This window comes from Thunnus maccoyii, chromosome 7 (assembly GCF_910596095.1).
Source record: "Thunnus maccoyii chromosome 7, fThuMac1.1, whole genome shotgun sequence".
NCBI classification, from domain to species: Eukaryota; Metazoa; Chordata; class Actinopteri; order Scombriformes; family Scombridae; genus Thunnus; species Thunnus maccoyii.
Window position 1 is genome coordinate 33,992,435 of NC_056539.1, and position 19,549 is coordinate 34,011,983.

The window sequence follows — 19,549 nt, forward strand, 5'->3', positions numbered from 1 at the left end:
TTATGAACATACGTGACTGTATGAAAATCAAATTATGATAGAAAATAAAAAGTACTAACCATTAAAAAAAACGAAATGTCTGGCTCATAAAACAAGATTAATTTATGAACATTGGTGTAAAACGCACTCTTTACACTGGCTATCACCATCTTGTGTTGCTAGTTGATGTAATTATGGGAATCTTTAGCATTATTAGTCAGCAGAGTTGTCAACGTGCATGTTAACATGCTGAACTATAGACATAAACTATGATATATGACCATACATAGGAGATAATGGGATACAAATATGGATATATATCTTTATATATTATAATTTTTCAAGTAAATTCAAAACTATTCATGCTAATATGTAGCAGATTATTAGTTCTGTAGATATCTAATAATATTTATTTAGGCATACATGCATTTACATGTTGTTTAAATATATTGTGAATATATACCCATACATTCAACATAAAATGCTAGATTGTAAATGGTTTTAGTATTTTTATATCTTTAAGTTTTTATATTACTGAATATATGTATATTTGTATAATATAAAGTAAACAGGTATCTGTAAATATATATGTACATTGGACAAATGGCAGTTTTGCTATGTTTTGAAGTATATATCATATAAATGTACATATTAGAATCAGCTTTATTGGCCAAGTATGTTTATGCATACAAGGAAAGTGACTCCACTTACACATAATACACACAATAATCTTCAGGAAGATACACAAGAACAACAAGCTGAACAAAGATAATTAAACATATCACTGTTATGTACAAGCAAGTGGGTGAAGAGTAGATACGTACATACATGTAGAAACAACAAGTAGACAACAACATACCGTCTCTATATACAGGTGGAACTGTTTCTGTTCACTGTAAACAGGGTACAAAAAGTGCAAAGGTGTGAAAGATAACATGCAGACAACACACAGTATGTAACTTATATGTTTTGAATACTGGTGTAAGACTTATACATACTGCCATATATGCTAATTCAAATATATGTCTGTATATCTTTAGTGTGGATGGTTTTATCTCTGTCCATCAGCAGGTCTGTGAACTGTAAAAACTGAACCAGCAGAGGGCGACAGAGAAGCTGCTAAGTGTCTGTACGTATCTGACATAAATGTATGAAAGCATGAACTGGCCTTAAGAGTGAGCACAAGATTTAGATTCAAGGACGGGTTCACAATTTTTCAAGTGTGTCTTAAACCAACAGTCAGGAGCCCAAATGAACAGAGAAACCTGTTTTTCTTGCTGTAATCATTCCTCCTGTTCATACTGACCATTAGAGGATCCCTTCATAGTGACCTTACAATGGAAGTGATGGGGGACAAAATCCACAGTTAAAAGTTTATCTGAAGCTAATATGAAGCTTCAGCGTCCAAATGAGTCAAATCAAGTAGATATCTTTCAACGTTACAGTCTTTTTAGTGCCAAAGTCCCTCTTTTTGTTACTATACTTCCACCTGCAGCTCAACAGGGAAACACTGTCCAAGGAAACACAAAGAGGGAATTTGATGCTAAAAAGACTGTAAATGTGTCAGATATCCACTTGATATGACTAACTCAGACTGCTGAAGCCGAATAGAAGCTTCACAGAGACTTTTAAATGACACACTGTGGATTTTGGCCTCCATCACTTCCATTGAAAGCACATTTGAAGGATCTTTTAATATCCAGTATGAACAGGAGGAATGATTACAGCGAGGAAAACCTCTTTCGCTGCTCATATGGACACCTGACTGCTCTTTTAAGACACAGTGGAAAAACTGTGAACCTGTCCTTTAACCGCGTGGTTATTATTGTGCATTACTTATAATACATTCATTAAAATTGAATAAAAACAGGAATGATTACACGATTCACTTTATTGTTGTTTATGCAATTAAGACATTTTGACTTGAAATGGGCATGTTGGTGGTTATATATTAAAATAAATTCTTTAAAGCAAAAAAACCCCGCAAAAAAGACACGTTCCTGGAGGGGCGTGGCTTCCGTGCGTCGACGTACTGACGTGGCAGGAGCACGTTGACATGTTGGACGTGTCGTGTTGTGTTTGACGTCCATCCAGAAACCTTCAGTTTAGAATTTGCTGATCAGATTTTTCTCTCAATTATCAGAATTTGTCGATGAACTTATTCCGCGGTGCGCTGCAGCAGAGAAGCGGGACCAGGACGCCTAAACTCCGGTGAGCACTGATGATCCTGCCGGCCTGTTAAACCATGATGCCGAACTCCATTTAACAGTTTGCAGACTCTACATATAACTGCTTATCGACAAATGTTAAGTTATTTCATGTTATTGCCGAAGACCTCATATGAAACTAAAGGACTTATTGTTGAATTCGGCTTATAAATATTTCACCAGGCTGCAACAAATAACCACATTTGAACTGATTTAACTAGCTAGTCAGCGGGGTTTTCTCTCAGCGGCTGGAAAATGACTGTCAGAAAGAGAAGCAGGTTTAATTATTCATGAAGTGGGGTCTTCCTCATTGATTCTTTGATTGGCGAGAAGTAGGAGTTAATCGGAAATATATTTTGATCCATGTCCAGCTAGCTGTGAACATCCATCCACACGTTATTTAATCTTAATGTAATGGTTAAATGAACAGAAGAGTTTCTCCGTGTCAGAGACCTTCAGGTCTTTGGGAAGATTAATTAGTACACAGTGAAAAATAAGACATTGATTTTAAATTAGCATGATAGTTAATGTGACTGTTGAATGTTAGAGGCAGTTATTTAGTCTTAGTGAACCGATTTAAACACGGAAAACCTGGAACAGCTGCAGCTGTCTCTCTGTTTCATGTTTATTTTGATGCTAAATTGTCAAAGTTAATTTTCCAAACGTGTCTTAAATCATAAACTTGTTCAGTTGCTTCACTCACAGACCTGCAGATGGACGGATATCACACAAAATATATATAGCTATATATTTAGATTAATTATAAGTCCTTCACCAATATCCAAAATAATATATATATATGTATATGTCAGGAATACACATGTATACTATATATTAATAAAAACATACCTAATACTTCAAATACTTAATGTAAATCATATTTCAGATGCAGGAGAAAGCAACAGAATGAATATCGTCGCTAAAAGTAAGAAGCGGGTGGTGCTGCCCAGCCGTCCCAACCCCCCCACCGTGGACCAGATCCTGGAGGACATCGACCGAGCCGCCCCCAACGACCCGGTCTTCAGCGTCCTGGAAAAAACCGGACAAGGTGCGTCCATAAAATGCATTTAAAAGTTGGGGGCTGATTGGCAGCCTGGTAATAATTAATAAAGCAGACCTGATTATTCATCATTGATACAACACACACATAAAAAGTGCAGGAAAATTAAAAAGATAAAACCAGATTATAGAGTAATAAAGGATCTTAATTCTGCAATGGAGCAAACTGAAAAAGATCTACAAACAGAACATGAACAGGTTGTAGTTGTGCTTTTTAATGATGTTTATCTGAAATGTTCCGGTTTATTAACAGTAAAAACATTAGAAAGTTGTACCAAAGACTCACAAGGTTCTTAAAACTCAGGTTATGAGAAGAACGAGGTTACAAGGTTTGTTCTGTGTAAAATGGTTCTCCTGTAGTTTACTGAACATTCCCCAGTTGTTCTCCTCTTGTTCTCCTATAGTTTACTGACCGATCTTTGTTACCTGAACGTTCCCTTTGTGTTTTCTGAACGTTGTCCTGCTCCCTCCTCAGACTCATCGCGGCCGTCCCCGGACAGCGATGCGGAGCTGAAGTTCCAGCAATGTCGTGAGTATCTGGAGCTGAACGAGCGGCTGCAGGAGGCTCGAGAGCGGCTGCTGAAGCAGAGAGAGGAGCTGCGAGCGGCGGGCGAGCGGCTGCAAGAAGACGTGGCAGAGGTCAAAGGTCGAACGCTCTGACTGCACTAGACTCTCCTTCTCTGACCGGGACTTTTTAAACAGTGTTGACTGTTTCTGTAAACTACAGCTCACAGGTTTGATTCCTGAACCTGACAGAGCTTCAGGAGCTCCAATGTCACCTGACCTGTGACCTCTGACCCCACCAGTGAAATCTGTGTGTGTGTGATGCATTAATGGGACTGAAAGACTTTAGTGGTGTGTTAAGCTGACAAGCAAAGCTGCAATGATTCATCAACTGACTGAAAATGAATAAACTACAACTAATTTGATAATCGAATAATCATTTGTCATTTTTTTAAAGGGAAAAAGTCAAAAATTTACTGCATTTAATTGCAGCTTTTCAGATGTGAGACTTTAAGCTTTTCTTTGTCAAACATGATAGTTAACTGAATATGTTGATCAGACAAATCAAGACATTTGAAGATGTCACATTGGGCTCAAAGAAATTATAATGGACATTTTTCATTATTTTCTGATATTTTATAGACAAAATGATTAATCAACAAAATAATTGGCAGATGAATCGAACATGAAAGTAAACATTGGTTGCAGCTGAGAGCTGAAATAACCAATCAATTAGTCAATAGATGGAAAATAAATTGCCCGCTATTTTGATAAATGATTAATAGTTTCTAGAAATTATTCAGTATGTAAAATGTCAGCAATAATGACCAGTTACCAGAGCCTGAAGTGATCGTAAAATTGCTTATTTCTTTTGGCCAACAGTCAGTAAAACACTGTTCAATATGTATTGTTATGAAATAAAGGAAAGAAAGTGAAAACTCATATTTTAGAAGCTCTAAACACAAAGATTTTGGTAGTAATGCTTGATAAAGTTTCAGTCAAATATCAAAACTGTCACTGAGATATTTTATCAGTAGAATAATTGATATAGAGCTGCAATGATTAGTCGATTAATCAATAGACAGAAAATTAATCTGCAACTACTTTGATGATTGATTATTTGTTTCAGTCATTTTACAATTTTACATTTTCTTAAATGTGATTTGCTCTTTTTCTTCAACATATATAACAGTCAACTGAATATCTTTAGTTTCTGTTCATTGGACAAAACAAGCACATTGAAGACATCATTGGTTGCTATTTTTTCAGCATTTCATCAACCAAACAATTGAGAAAATAAATGTTAGTTGCAGTAATTTCAGCCGTTGCACCATAAGGCTTGTCCGATGTTTGTTCAGGTGGGTTCATGAAGGACATTTTTTTTTAGAGTTAATTCGCCTCAAACAGCTGATTTAACGACTGTTTTCAACTCAAATGTATTACAATACTTCTTCATTTGCAATCTGTGAAATTCTCTTCACTTCAGTCTTAACACACCGTCATAGATTCACATTTGCAAGTTGTAATTGAACATTTAATAAAAAGCAGCATATTGATGATGTCATGCCTTTCAGTTCTTTTCCACACTTTAACACCTGCGTCTGTTTGAAAGAAAGCCCACACTTTTAATGAAACACGTCACTTTTTATTGGATGAAAACATTTATAATGACACACCTCTGTTGCTTCGCCTATTTCACATGGCACCATAATGTTTCTGTGGCCTCGTTCACGCATTGACTGCTGGGAAAACTGACCTCGACGCAGTCTTGTATCATAATCTTAATCTAAATGTCTGATTCGGTCACATGCACAAATTCTATTTTTCCGAATACTCTGAATAATTAGTTTTTCAGTTTGTGAACTGGAACAAGTAATCGCTAAATGTAGACAAAAAGTTTGATTTAAAATTCATCCAGAAACTTGTCTCCAGTCCAGCGTGAACAAGGCCGCTGACAGTGATGGCGGACAAACTTCCAGGACCTTCTGAAGGGATTTAAACATGGTCCCGAATTCCCTGTAAAGACTTTCATCTATACTGGTTTAAACTGGATTAACAGTGTTTCTCCACCCAAAATCTGTCTTCTGAGGATCAAACTACAAAGTTTGTACTTCTGACCTTTCACACCTACAGTTTTTGGGTTTAAATAGGAGTCAATAAGATTTTGAACTTGAAAATGAAGTGATCAGAAATAATTTCAAAGCCTGTGTTTCTATATTATGCTTCAGACCTGTGAAAGGATTTGGAATTGTAGAAAAAACATGAGAATGTCTTTTTTGTTCTATTCTTGAGAGATAATTACTGAATGGGGTTCAATTTCATCAAGTATTACATCTTTAAAAGCAGAAATCTGTGAAACCCAGCACTCAAGTTCCAACATTATGAACGACACTCACGTTACACATATTTAAGTTAAAGGTACAAATTTTGGCCCTGCCATCAGGCCAAAAAACCTCACCATTGATATCATTTGTGCACAAATATACAAACACAAACACTGAGATTATTTCCTAAAATCAATTCACACGCTCAAACACTTATTGACCCTTATTTGAACCCATATGCAGTATATTGGGTGAATATTTGATTTGGTTTTGGTGAGTATCACTTTGATATCGTAAAATGGCCAGCATTCAAAAGCTACTTGGGTTTTACTCATACTGAAAACATGCTTTGGGAATACAGTAGGGTGGTATCAGTAAATACAAAAACCTTGTTTTTATGACTAAATAGCCCCTTAATGTGGATTAATCTTTGTTCGGTCCAGCACTCTGCTGTCTTTGATCTCTGAACACACATGAAAGAGTGATGGTACGACTACAGAGAATATTCATCGTCTTAATATTCGACTTCTTGACCTATCACTACTTTTACGGCAACACATTTAAGCAGTTATTAACACGTTATAAAGACTTCCAGAGGAATAACCGTCATCAAATCAACTCTTTTTGTTTCCTGACAGGAAATACTCAACAGAAAACAGAAGTTCCTGAATCCGGTAGCAAAAACACACATATGTCATCACATTCGATTAACAGAGGCGTGTGGTTGCTTTGTTCATCTACGCTGATAGTTTATATCATTATAATCTTTGCAGCACTAGAATACAGATGGCTAGTAATGCTCTGATTGGGTTTTAGAAAGTATTTTACCACTGGACAACACTGTCGTCCAGTTTCCACAATGTTAACAGGTGTGTGTGTGTATACAGTCAGTGAATATATTAGCATGCTGTCAGGGAGCAACACCAAGATTCTTTTACCCACCAGGAAGCTTTGAAGATTTTGTATATCTGCATGTTATTTACAATACCGATTGAGACAAAGAGTACAGGAGAGTGTGAAGTTACCCAGGATCAGCTGATAGTTTGGAGAATGACATATTTGCTATAATATTTTATGCAGCAATGATGGAGTCCAGTAGGTGTCAAGGGAAAACTGTGTGATAAATCATCCCCTGAAATTAATAACCTTAAGTTGGTATTTAACTTGTACCATCAAATTAATTTGCACCTTATTAAATAAAAAAATCATGGCCTGACATAACTTCTTTGCATCTATCTGTAGCTATGAAGAGTTCCAAAACATACATTATCCAGTTTTAAACCTGTTAGCCTGTAATATACATTAAAGGGATGCCAATGCTAACTCAACAGCGTGTTTCAATGGGAAAAATATAGTATATCCAGGTACCTTAGTCCAAGATCAAACTAAAATTGTGTAAAATCTACAGCACGAGTGTCGAAGGGACAAGGACACATGGATTGAAGGTGATAACGCTATTAATTTGAAGGAGTGTTTTATCAAAATTGTACCCTTCAACCAAACTGGGCTCCGTATGAAACAGCAAAGGTTAACAGTGTTCATCATATTCAGCTGAGTTGTGAGGCAAAGGCCCAAAGCGTTGATGTACTGTCTGTAAAAAATACTTTACATGTCAGTTTGTTGTGTCCTTTTTGAGAGTCTGTCAACAGTCCGACACAGTTCGTACCTTTTCAGATAAAAGTCCAACTGAATTGTCATTCAAAAGTTTGCATAATATTGTTCATTTTATCGATTCTGTCCAGGAGACCGATGGTGATTTGTGTGCTGAAATCGAGTTAATTGTCTTTTGCTTTATGTTTTCACTACATCTCTACCAGGCAATGATTATTCTACAAATACAAAAAAAAAGTAGAAAACGATGCACTTCCTTTTCATGTGAGATTTTTCTCTCTGAAATGCATCTCCCAATGTTCTTGGTGGTCTGCTCATGTCAGAGCTGTCTCAGTGCATACATCCAACCTTTTATGAATGGTAGATGGAAGCTGTGATCGATTGTTCACAAACTTGAATATAGTGAAAGGGGAAAGAAAAGGGTCAATACCCGAGGTATAGGGTCCAGCACACTCCTCGTCTGTTGACCCGAGTGCTGAGTTTCATTAAGGAACACAGTAGTCGTCTAGTCATCCATGAAATGTCCTACGACTCGCTCTTTTCCCCTGACTTTTCATTGATTGTGGCTGCCTGGCCCTGTGTGTCTTGCAGGCAGCAGGCCATGGGGCTAGGGATGTAGTTGAATGGAGTGACTCTCGCGGCCTTGCTGGGAGATCCTTGGCGGAAATGAACAACTCCACCCACGTGGCTATCTGATGTTCCCATGGAAACAGTGCTGTGGCTCCTCAGGGAGCTGTCTGAATCTCCGTCTTGGAGGTTACTCCCAGAGTTGGCGCTGAACTTTCTGAGGAGGGATAGTCTTGCCACTTCCTCTGAGCTCACTGGAGCTGTTTCTACCGTCGGAGAGGTGCTTGAGTTGGTCTTATTCGAAAAATCTTCTGTCTGGACTGTTGCATCACTTGTTTTGCGTGATGCAAGCAGAATTGTTGGCAGTTTTCCTGGAAGAGCTGGTGGCTTTGGCTTTTCCCCATCAGGAGAAGGCACCAGAGGTAATGCATTGGCTGGCAGAGTGCTTTTCAAGATCTGAGGTACATCTTCATCCCTTATTCTCCTCCAGGTGACTCTGTCATTTAGCCGAGACGCAGATCTCTGCCCTTTTTTCTTTGTATCATCCTCGCTCTTTGCTCTTCCACTTGAATCAGAGGATGAAGAGCGGAGGGAAGAACGGCTGGTCACTCGGCTCAGTATGTTTATGCTTGGTGATGAGGCGTGGCGTTTAAAGTTATCTTTGTCTTGCTGCTGCTTTGCTCCAGAAACTCTGCCAGGCCCATTCCTCTGAGCCACTCTGCAAGGGCTTTCAGAGCTAGTTCTCCTGGCTGGACGTCTTGCAGACAGGTCACGTTCACTGGAGGTTGCCCTAGAAAGGGTTGTTGCCTGCTTCTGAGGGCCAGAGTCTGGCCTTTGGACTTGCTGTGCTTGTCCTGGACCTTTTCCTTGCATTCTTCTCTGGCTTTGCACGGCTGCTTTAAGTTCTTGACAGCGTGACGAGCAGAGGAAGACAGCTGAAGCTCCTGGAACTGCTCTGCGGGGAGATCCATTCTGAGATCCAGGCATGTTGCGTGCAGAGCCATCACGTCTTAGCACAGTCTTTGATTCCTTAATGAACGTTAGCTGTCTGAAGAATCCATTTCTATCAGACTCACCACCACTTGAATGGACTGAAGTCATCCTCACCAGGTCAAATCGATTGGCGGGTGGAACCCTTTTCCCATTCACCTGATTTTGTCTGACGGATGTTTGGTTAGTTACCAGCGGCGACAGAGGTCTGGCTTGCCTCGCTGAATTTTGCATAAAAGGGATTCTGACGGGTGACTTCTGGGTTTTAGGTGGTGGGGATTTTTCATTTTGATTCACAAAAGGAGAGCGTCCTTTTCTTTCAGGGGGGCTACTAACCGGCGGGCTACTAGCTGGTGTGGAATTCTTTTTCTGGATGGATTTATTTGTCTGAATTGGGGATGTTATCTTCTTCTGTGACTGCCTGGACGGCGTAGAACTTTGAGATGATCCAGAGGATGAACTTTTTGGTATCCTTGGAGGTGGAGTAGAGCTCCTCTTTGGCAAAGACAGCTCTATGTCCTGGGGTCTGCCTAATCGGTGAAGACTCTTTGATCTGTGCTGAGCAAGGTTTGGGTTCTTTGGAGCATCTGTCTTGGTTGGTACTTTCCTGGGTGGAGGTCTTTGTGATGGAGCTTCCTCTTTTTTCGGTGTATAGATCACTGTCCTGCCTCTGAAAACCACTGGCAAGTTTGGAACTGGCTTGCGCTGTGCGAAGTCCAGAGGTTTGTTTGCTTTTTTGTCTTTAGCAAACTTCTTTTCTTTGGGTGTGAAGCTGGATGTTGACATGAATGACAAGACTGATTCGGTCTCTTCAGAGGACGGCTCTTGAGACTTTGATGCCTGCAGACCAGTGACAACAGAATTAGCACCTTCCTGTATGGCTCTCCATTCAACGCTATTGAGGTCTGAATCTTTATCCCACGCCGTATCATCACTGTCCATTTCCTCATCCATGTCCCACCCATCAGAGGCCTTTTGTTTTTGAGCATTCTCTGCTTTCTTCTTCCTGGCAGCCAGCTTCCGTCTCTGCTTTGGCATGGCAGACGTTATGCATTTCTGAAGGAGGTCATCCTCTGAATCCATGCTGACAGAACTTGGTGAGCTTTGCTCTTCATACTGGCTGTGAATGTTCATAGGCTTTGTTTGTTGCATCATGTTCAGTGTTTTGTTGTGTCTGTTTTTGTACCATATTTGTTGAGCTTTTGATTTATGATCCTCGAACTCAGCATCACTCAGTGAACTTAGAGAAGAGCTGAGTGAGTAACATGCCAGAGTTTCATCTTTTATTAGGTTTTGTTTTATTCTGTGAAACCCTCTGTGCTTTGCTTGGGAATTATCAATCCTGCCAATATTTGTCATGCTCCGAGAGAGAGTATTCCTACTTGCCTCCCTGATCTGTTTTCTACTCAGTTGTTTTGTTGTTTCTTCGTCATTTTCATCATCGTAGAAGCAGTTACTCTCCTCTGATGAATGTGTTATTTGTTTAAAGACTGTATTTCTTTTTTGTGATCCCAGATTAAGGTTACCTTCTGTGTTTTGCTTGATGACGGGGAGTTCCAGTTTCCTGACAGGGCCTTGCCTCTTCTTTTGTTGATTGGGAGACTGATCACGATTTCTTTGGCTAGCAACTCTATCAGCTACCTCTTTGCTCTGCATCAGCACCCTCTGAGTGGGAATGACATGTTTGGTTGTTCTGTTCATTTGAATCTCAGGTGGGTAGTTCATCCTGTTTGGTTTGTGAAAGTGTGAGAATATCCTCAAGTCCTCAATCCTCTTCGCCTCATCATCAAGCAATTCTTGCTTGTTAATACCTTTAGCTGTGCAGTCCTTGGCGCCCCTTTCCTTCATTGGATACTGAAGTGTTTCGTCACTTAGTGATGTTGTGCTGGAGAAGTTGACAGGTGTTCCCTCTGCAGAATCAGTGAAGGATGAATCATCAAATTTTAAGTCCTTCTGTGGGATGACAATTCTCCTCCCAGCACACATTTGAGTTTTGCCATTTGGAAGCATCATGTACACTGGAAGATGTATTGGTTTTCGGATCTGGGAATTGAGAATATGAGGAGGTATTGTGGTCATCAAGGAAGGTCTTACTTTTCTGAACTTGGATGGCATTGCTGAGTTGATGCATTCCTTTAAGATTTCTATGTCGTCATCCGAGTTGCCTTCACTATATCTCTCACCGTGGTCAAGTCCTTTCTCATCCTCATCGGGGAAAGGAAGATTTTTGTCATTTTGCTGCAGTAAGGGGGTCAATTTCAGCTCCACATCTTTCTGTATGTAGTGTTCATGAAGTGGCAAAGCACTCAAGCTCGAAGCACAAGAGAAATTCTCGGTGGGCTTTTCCACAGTGAAGTAGATCATGGTGTCCAGGTCAGGAGGAAGGTTAAACCTCTCCTTGGAGTCTGCAATCTCCATGAACTTTCGCAGGCTGCTTTCCCACTGACCTGCTAATCCTGCTCCCTGTGCTTCTGGTCCATTTGACTCAACACAACATGGAGTCTTACTTCGACTAGGAGGCATTGTTTGCCCTGGGCTGTCAGGAAGATCACTAGGGCTTATTGTTCCATCAATCATCTCACTACAGGGATCACTTTGGATTGAGCTGGCAATAGATGGAGACTCAAAGCTACCCAGCGAACTGACTGAGCTACAGCGACTCATTACCAGGGGCGTCTCATGGATGTAGTTCTCAGATGAACTGGATGGAGATCTGTCTTCAGGTATAGCTGGTGAGGCCCCCCTAAGAAACACCTTTTCCCTTTTAGCAGGACAGGGGATCTCAATGGGACCCGTCTCTTTGCTTGGGAAGGTTTTTGAGTCAGTCATCAGCAGCTGGCTGTCACTCAGATCCTCCAAGGTCTCGTCCTCGTCAGGTCTCTTCACCACTTCTCCATCCTCCACTTCAATGATTTCTAATGATGAGTCACTCTCAAGCTCATTATCACTTTGTCCATCCAGCGCTCCATCACCAGAAGAGAGGGAGGAGAGTGAGCTGCAGCGGGAGAAGCAGATTGGCGTGTTTTCCACTGAGTATTTCTGGACCGTCTCCATCGTTCCAATGGTTGGGCTTCTTGTGGATGTCATTGGAGAAAATTTTGTAATACTCCCCCCAGTCATCACAGTGGGTACCCAGGCTTGCCTCCTCATTGCTTGGGCAGCCTGAACATTGATCGCTGTCTTTGCTACACCGAATTTGGCCACACTCTGAATGAGTGGTACCTGTTGATAAGAGGGAGACAGCTTGATGGAAGTCATGCTGACATCAGAGGAGACTTTAGTGGATACACTGACGGGTGTTTGTACAGCTGGATCCTGGTTCTTTTCTGCATCTGTGCTGCTGAGCTCTAAAGCTTTAATATCTTTGTTGTCCACAGAGTCTCTCTCTGGAATATCTTGCTGGCTTGTCTCATTCATCACAGCAGGACGTACATTAAGATACTCTTGATGAGCCACCTTGAGATCAAGCTGGTTGGGTCGTTGTTGCATGATTAGAGCTCTTGGGGCGGGGCGGACCTGGTCTTTGCTGCCGCAGTAGCCATCACTGGTGCTGCCACTGTTGAGGCTGTCTGTGGACACGCTCGTATGAGCAGTTTTGAGGCGCAAAAGGGCATGGGCTCTATTGAGGCGTTCTCTATGGGCTAAGCTGCTTGTATCAGACAGACGGCAAGGGGAGCATGATTTGGCTCGGGCTTCATTAAGTTCATCAAGTCCGTAAGGCCAATCCGCCAGGTGGTCCTCAGAGCTGAGGCTCAAGCTGTCCTCTGAGGATGTATGCATGGTGATGTCCTCCACTAACCTGTCAATCTTGGCAACTGTATTGGTGATCTTTTTAGCTAGCTTCTCAGCAGCAGCAGATACATCGTCGGGAGGTGCATGTCTCCTCTCCATCATCTGAGGTGGGTCTACATCTCTCTCAGGCTCGCTGTCCCTCTTACGTGGCTGGTTTTGCAGGAAGTTAGAGTTGGTGAGGAACATAGACAGCATAGAGAAACTCCCAGTATCTAGACTAGTGGAGACATTTGGGGCTTCGTCATCATCAAAGCAGCCAGAATCAGATGCATAATCCTTCGCCAGGCTCTCAATGTGCCGTAGTGGCTTGTTGAGGCTCAGATGTTTGGGGCTCTGTTTCTCAAGGGTATCAAAAGTCTCTGCTAGGTGCTTGGCATCCAGCTCAGCCTCCAGAGCCTTCTGTTTCCTCATGTAGAGCGAGGGCATGCAGGAGCCTGGGGATACGACAGCAGCATCCTTATATTTCAGGGGTCGATTGGTGAGGAGGTTTCTTAAAGCTGCAGCACTACCCATAGCTATCATCTTGTGCTTGGAGTGGATGAGGTTGCGTAGCATGCTAACAGCCCCAAGGTCCCACAGCAGCTCCTGGTCTTTTGGGCTTCGGGCAGAAAGGTTCCAGAGAGTCCCGCAGGCGTTGCTCACTATGGTCAGGCTGTGGGAGCGCAGGTGCTGCAGCAGAGTCTGGAGACAGTTGTGGTCCCTGAGGATTTGCCTGCATAGAAAGAAAGGAGCACACATTTTAACATTTTTTATGTCCAGCAGAACAAATTGCTACTTATTTACTTAAGTTATTGAAGTACCATAGCAGTTTTAGCCAAATTTACTGCAAATCACATATTCTTTACATCACCCCTGGCCGTTTTCCAAAGCATACTGTAGTTTTAATTTTTATATCGTAGAATTTGTTTTTCTTCCTCTTTCTATACAGCCATTGGTTTCCATTTATGTCATTATCGTATGAACATCAACTTGCAGAGATTAAAATATTTTTTTTCAGTTATCTTATCTTTCACATCACAGTGTATCTGCCTTTATTGTCAACATTCAACATTTGTTCAACATTAAATGGTAATTTCAATGCAGTGGTACGTGCAGGTTGATTAGAAATATCTACATTACATTATTTATCAAACAACAATGTAACTCTGACAAGAATTAAATAAGAGAGGATGGTCACTCTCATAAATTATCTAACAATTAAATTACCATTCTCTACAAATTTACTTTGACACAGTACTGGGATAAATGAGAGCAATTTGCTGCCTGGAAGATAAGAAAATGTACACAAAAATTTATGTTATGCGCTGGAAAATTGTCATTGGATTATTTGTAATAAGTTGGTTAAAGCATGCAAAAACACTGGTAGGGCTTTTTTCTTTTTCAAAATGCTGAGTATTTATTTTTGCAATCCTTAATCTCTCATCTGTCAAATAAAGTGTTTTATTTTAAAAACAATTTAGGCTACTTGAACACTATTCTTCAAAATGCACTTGGTAATGGGTAATAGTGGTAAAAATAGCAGAATCAGTGGATTAAATCTAGTATATTAATGGAAATACCTTTACTTTACCTCTACTTCAAAAAGTAAGATATTTCTTCAATGTGACAGTCAGTATCTGAGTCTCTGAAACACACCTGTAGTCTTCTCGTGTGGCGACCAGACTTGACACGTTTCGGAGGATTCCTCCTCCACTCTCGATGATGGCGAGCGAGTTGGTCTGACAGCGGTATGTCAGCGTGCTGACCAGGAAGCCCAGAGCACCGTCCACCGAACAGATCGCCACCTTGTTGTCAATGCTGTGAGCCGACAGGTTCCACAGAGCGCTCAGAAGACTCTTCAAGGTGGATTCCTGGAAACACGTTTTAGAAGGCAATCTGAGTCACACATATCCTAAACACAAAAACATATTGTGGTTGTATGATGCTTGATGGAATTAATATCAATCTCATGTGTGTCTGTGTGTTTAGCAGGAATGGAGATGGGGTTAGCCTAGCTTAGCATAAAGACTGCAAGGAGGGGGAAACACCTACCCCTCCTCTCATTTCTCAGTTTTTACATCCTTGATTCGTTTACTCGCCTCCTCTGCTCGCGTCTTAGTCCCTCCCACCTGAGATGCGAGCGGACGAGGCGAGGAAGGACAAGAGGAGAGAGGAGTCGAGGCAACAGGCATTTAACAGAAGAAGACATCCTTGTTTCGGAGCCGTCATTCTAAAGCAACGTCAATTAAATATGAAGTGCAGCACAGCTGCATCATCTGTCCATTGTTTTGTTATAGTCTATAAATAAAAATTGATTGATTGATTGATAGTCTACCGCTGTATTTTATGATCTCTGTCAGATGAGCATCACAGTGTTCATGACAACTTGTATATTCACAATGTGTCATAACGTGACAAAGATGTACGGATGTCTTAGATTGTTATTTTTTATTTAACACGCACACACATATGAATGTATATATATACAGTACTGTGCAAAGTTATAGGCACCCTAGATGTTTAGATTCTTATCCATTATGCAATACCATCAAAGAGGTGTCTGATAGGTCCCAAATGTATTCATGACATGACAATGACCCCAAGCATACAGCTAGAGTCATAAAGAACTATTTTCAGCAACAAGAAGAATGATGAGTCCTGCAACAGATGGTTTGACCCCACAGAGCCCTGATCTCAACATCATGGAGTCAATCTGGGATTAACATGAAGAGCCCATAGTCTGGCTCTGTCCAAAATTCAAACCTTCTGTCCAAAGTTTCTTGCTGGGACATATTGATATCCATCTCCCTCTAACAAACAGAGGTGGTGAACTGTTTCTTTAAATTGTTTTAGGGAGTTCTTTAGGATAAAAGAAACAACCCAAGGATAAAAAACTAGGAAAACATGATAATATACAGCTCTGTTTCTTTAAACCTGCAATAACTATTTTTTTGTCCACTAGTTTTCTGCAGAAACTAGTAGTGAACACAACACTGACACATCATCAGCTTTTAAGTTGATATTTTAAACTTGTTAGCAAACAGTTGCTTATTTCCACATCCAGCAGTTACGGAACAACATTATCATTCATGTGGAGTCGTGTTTCTGTCCACCTGGTGAATGTGAGTCCAATATTCACTCTCTTTTAGTTCTCTACCAACTCCTGAGGGAAATATCTAGCTCTTTAGCTGCTAAATGCTCCACTATGTCCACCAGCTAGTCTACAGCTAACTGTGTCTGTTTGCCGTTTGGTGCTGAGCAGGTAGTGTACAGTGGCATTTTACAGCTTTTTCTCTGAAAACAATGCTGTGAGAGCACTGAGAGTGAACCAGAACAGTAAAGTTGCAGCCGGACAGATAAACGATGAGCTGAAACTCACTATAAAGCTCCATACAGCCGAGAGGAGCTGCAGAGTCTCTGATAATTCTCTGTAGGTTCATCACTACGAGCCACAACCACTACACACTACACACTGACACACCAGACTGTCGAGTTATAGGAATATATATTATACACACTTAAAAGGAAATCTTAAAATGCTTCAGGCAACTGGCCACTAGGATTTCATATATTTTCTATAAAGAAAAACATCAACAAGATCCAAAATAGATATTGTTTTCTTTCTTACCAAAATACAGCTCTTTACCCTGTTATCATTCTATGTACTCTGTGTGGGTTGGTTTGTTTTTGTTACCTTTGTGGCCTGCAGGGCGCAGGTCATCAGTGCAGACACACAGCCGATGTCTCTGAGGACTTTCTTGCTGCTGATGTCGGCCCTCCAGGACAGATTCCTCAAGATGCTGGAGACCACCTGGTGCAGCTCCTCGCTGTCTGAGCCCAGCTGGGCCACCAAAGCCTGCAGGCAGCTCTTCTTCGAGCACAGAGTGGCCTTCAGGAGGACGAGGTGGAGGTTAAACACACAAACCATATTTGGTCAATCAAACACAAAATATGCCAGAACTAATGCCAAGGCTGACAACATGGTAACGCTAACATCAATGTTGTTGGTTCTCACATAAAACTGTAAAATGCTAATTAGGCATCAAATATCAATGACTCAATGAATGCATTTACATGCACATCAGTATCCTGGTTTTGATCATATTAGCAGTGGTGGGAGAAGTACTCAGATCCTTTACTACAGTAAAAGTACCAATACAGCAATGTAAAAATACTCCATACAAGTAAAAGGCCTGCATGAAAAATCCTCCTACAGTAAAAGTACATAAGTATTATGAGCTTGGTGTAGTTAAAGTATTGCAGTAAAAGTACATAAGTATTATGAGCTTGATGTAGTTAAAGTATTGCAGTAAAAGTACATAAGTATTATGAGCTTGATGTAGTTAAAGTATTGCAGTAAAAGTACATAAGTATTATGAGCTTGATGTAGTTAAAGTATTGCAGTAAAAGTAGTGGTTTGGTCCCTATGACTGATATATTATTATATATGACATCATTAGATTATTAATAGTGAAGCATCAGTGTTAGAGCAGCATGTTACTGTTGTAGCTGCTGGAGGTGGAGCTAGTTTACACTACTTTATATACAGTTAGCTAGTTTAGTCCAGTGGTTCCCAACCTAGGGGTGGGGCCCCTCCAAAGGGTCAGCAGATAAATCTGAGGGGTCGTGAGATGATTAATGGGAGAGGAAAGAAGAAAAAACAAAGTTCTGATACACAAATCTGTTTTCAGTTTTTGGACTTTTTCTCTAATCTTTGATTTTTGCTGAAATATTGGATCATTTGAACATTTATTGAAATGAAAGCATGTGAGAAGTTTAGAGGGAAAAATCACTATTTGGTGGAGCTGTTAACAACTCATAGACATGTGAAATGTGACCCCGACTACACACTGCTTTTTGTAAGACGTCAAAAGCCAAAAAGGTTGGAAACCACTGGTTTCATCTTTAACAATGTGTTGTATTTTAAAAGCTTGTTATATTATCCATTGTGTCAAATCTTCATCTGAAAAGTAACTAAAGCTGTCAAATAAATGTAGTGGAGTAGAAAGTACAATATTTCCCTCTGAAATGTAGAAAGTAGCATCACATGGAAATACTCAAGTAAAGTACAAGTACCTCAAAACTATACTTAAGTTCAGTACTTGAGTAAAGTAGTAGTTACTTTCCACCATTGCATATTTGTGATATGGTGTTTACATGTAACAGGAGAAACCTGGTTATTAATATTCCCATCATGATAACAGTATCCAGGTTTCTTCTATCTACTTACAATTATATTAATGTGTTATAAACAATTTATTAAATGTTTATATACTGATTATAAATGCTAAATAGAGTAACGTGTTTCTGACAGGGTTTTGTGGTTAATTCTTATCCCCTAAATTTCAAATCTCGCACATGAATGGGATGAGGCCACGGAGAGAAAAATTACATTACATTTAAAAGCCTCTCTGTACCTTGTTGACGACGTCTCCAAAGGTGAGGTTAGTCACAGCCATTCCTGCGTAGCGGCGCAGCGCCATGTTGATGGGGTCGTTCTGCATGCCGTACATTTCCTGGTCCAGGTGGATCAGATCTGCCACCACCTGCAGACCGCCTAGAAGACAACATGAAACTCTCAGCAGCTGAACCTGATTAAATGTTAAAGTTTTAGTGGCACATTTTGGCGTTTCACAAACCTAATTCGTTCATGGCGCGTCGGTACTCCTCTTCAAAGGAAAGCTTCATGATGGCGCACATGGCCTGACAGATCTGAGGGTCGACAGGCTCAGGAATGTCTGCAGAGGAGAAACAAGAACAGAAGGAAATAGAGGTGAGGAAACTGAATATTTCTTTAGTTTATGTTGTCTTACTTGTGGTTTTCTGTCACTGCAGAAAGTCTTGTCTCACAAATCTGCTTCTGTAAGTTTGCAGTTTTGTAAACGTCTGGTTTTGGTTTGCTCAGGTTTAGAGGGAACGTTACTCAGCGGTGGTTTTAGTTCCTTCTGGTGTGGAGAAACTATCATTAATGGTTTTGGGTTCTCTGGTTCCTTTAGGTTTAGAGGGAACTTTAGTCAAACTGCATCTGAGCCTGAAGGAGCCAAAACTACCAGTGAGTAATCTGTGGTTTTGGTTCCTTCAGCTTCAGGGGGAACCTGACTCACTGGTAGTTTGGGGTTCTTTGGGTTCTCTGGATTCAGAGGGAACTTGACTCCCTATCGGTTCTCTGAGTTAAGAGGGAAGTTTAGGTCTATAGGGAACTTGACGTCTTGTTTGTTTTGGTTCTCTGGGGTTTGCAGGGAACTTCACTCACAAGTAGTTTTGGCTCCTTCAGGTTCAGGGTACCTTGACTCACTGTTGCATTTGGGTTCTCTGAGTTTAGAGGGAAGTTTAGGTTGATAGGAATTGACCCCTTGTTTTTGGTTCTCTGGGCTTAGAAGGAACTTTACTCACTTGAAGTTTTGGGTTCTCTGGGTTCTGAGATTACTTCATTCACAAGTAATTTTGGCTCTTTTGAGTTCAGATGTAGTTCAGATGTTTGTAGTAGTAAACAGCGGTTTTGGTTCTTTACAGTTTAGAGGGAGGTTTAGGTTTAGA

General features: G+C 40.6%; 2 protein-coding genes across 2 annotated transcripts in view; one reads left to right on the forward strand and one right to left on the reverse strand.

Annotated features, from left to right (window-relative positions):
• Nucleotides 1-1,994: 1,994 nt before the first annotated feature.
• Nucleotides 1,995-4,182, forward strand: c7h19orf25 (chromosome 7 C19orf25 homolog). Its single transcript, XM_042416066.1, has 3 exons — nucleotides 1,995-2,190; nucleotides 3,073-3,234; nucleotides 3,721-4,182. The coding sequence occupies exons 2-3, from the start codon at nucleotides 3,093-3,095 to the stop codon at nucleotides 3,903-3,905; spliced, it is 327 nt and encodes a 108-aa protein (XP_042272000.1). The 5' UTR covers nucleotides 1,995-2,190; nucleotides 3,073-3,092; the 3' UTR covers nucleotides 3,906-4,182.
• Nucleotides 4,183-5,392: 1,210 nt separating this feature from the next.
• Nucleotides 5,393-19,549, reverse strand: part of apc2 (APC regulator of WNT signaling pathway 2) — a 48,297-nt gene continuing 34,140 nt past the window's right edge. Inside the window, exons 11-15 of the mRNA XM_042416051.1 lie at nucleotides 18,652-18,750; nucleotides 18,430-18,569; nucleotides 16,707-16,901; nucleotides 14,669-14,883; nucleotides 5,393-13,745 (exon numbers count right to left, since the gene is read on the reverse strand). Of these exons, the coding sequence (XP_042271985.1) occupies nucleotides 8,210-13,745; nucleotides 14,669-14,883; nucleotides 16,707-16,901; nucleotides 18,430-18,569; nucleotides 18,652-18,750 (6,185 nt within the window). The 3' untranslated portion in view covers nucleotides 5,393-8,209. The remainder of the gene's footprint in view (nucleotides 13,746-14,668; nucleotides 14,884-16,706; nucleotides 16,902-18,429; nucleotides 18,570-18,651; nucleotides 18,751-19,549) is intronic.

Coding starts and splice junctions, on each gene's coding strand:
- c7h19orf25 (XM_042416066.1), top strand. CDS start 3,093: ATGAATATCGTCGCTAAAAGTAAGAAGCGGGTGGTGCTGCCCAGCCGT. Junction 3,235..3,720: donor CCTGGAAAAAACCGGACAAG/GTGCGTCCATAA, acceptor CTCCCTCCTCAG/ACTCATCGCGGCCGTCCCCG.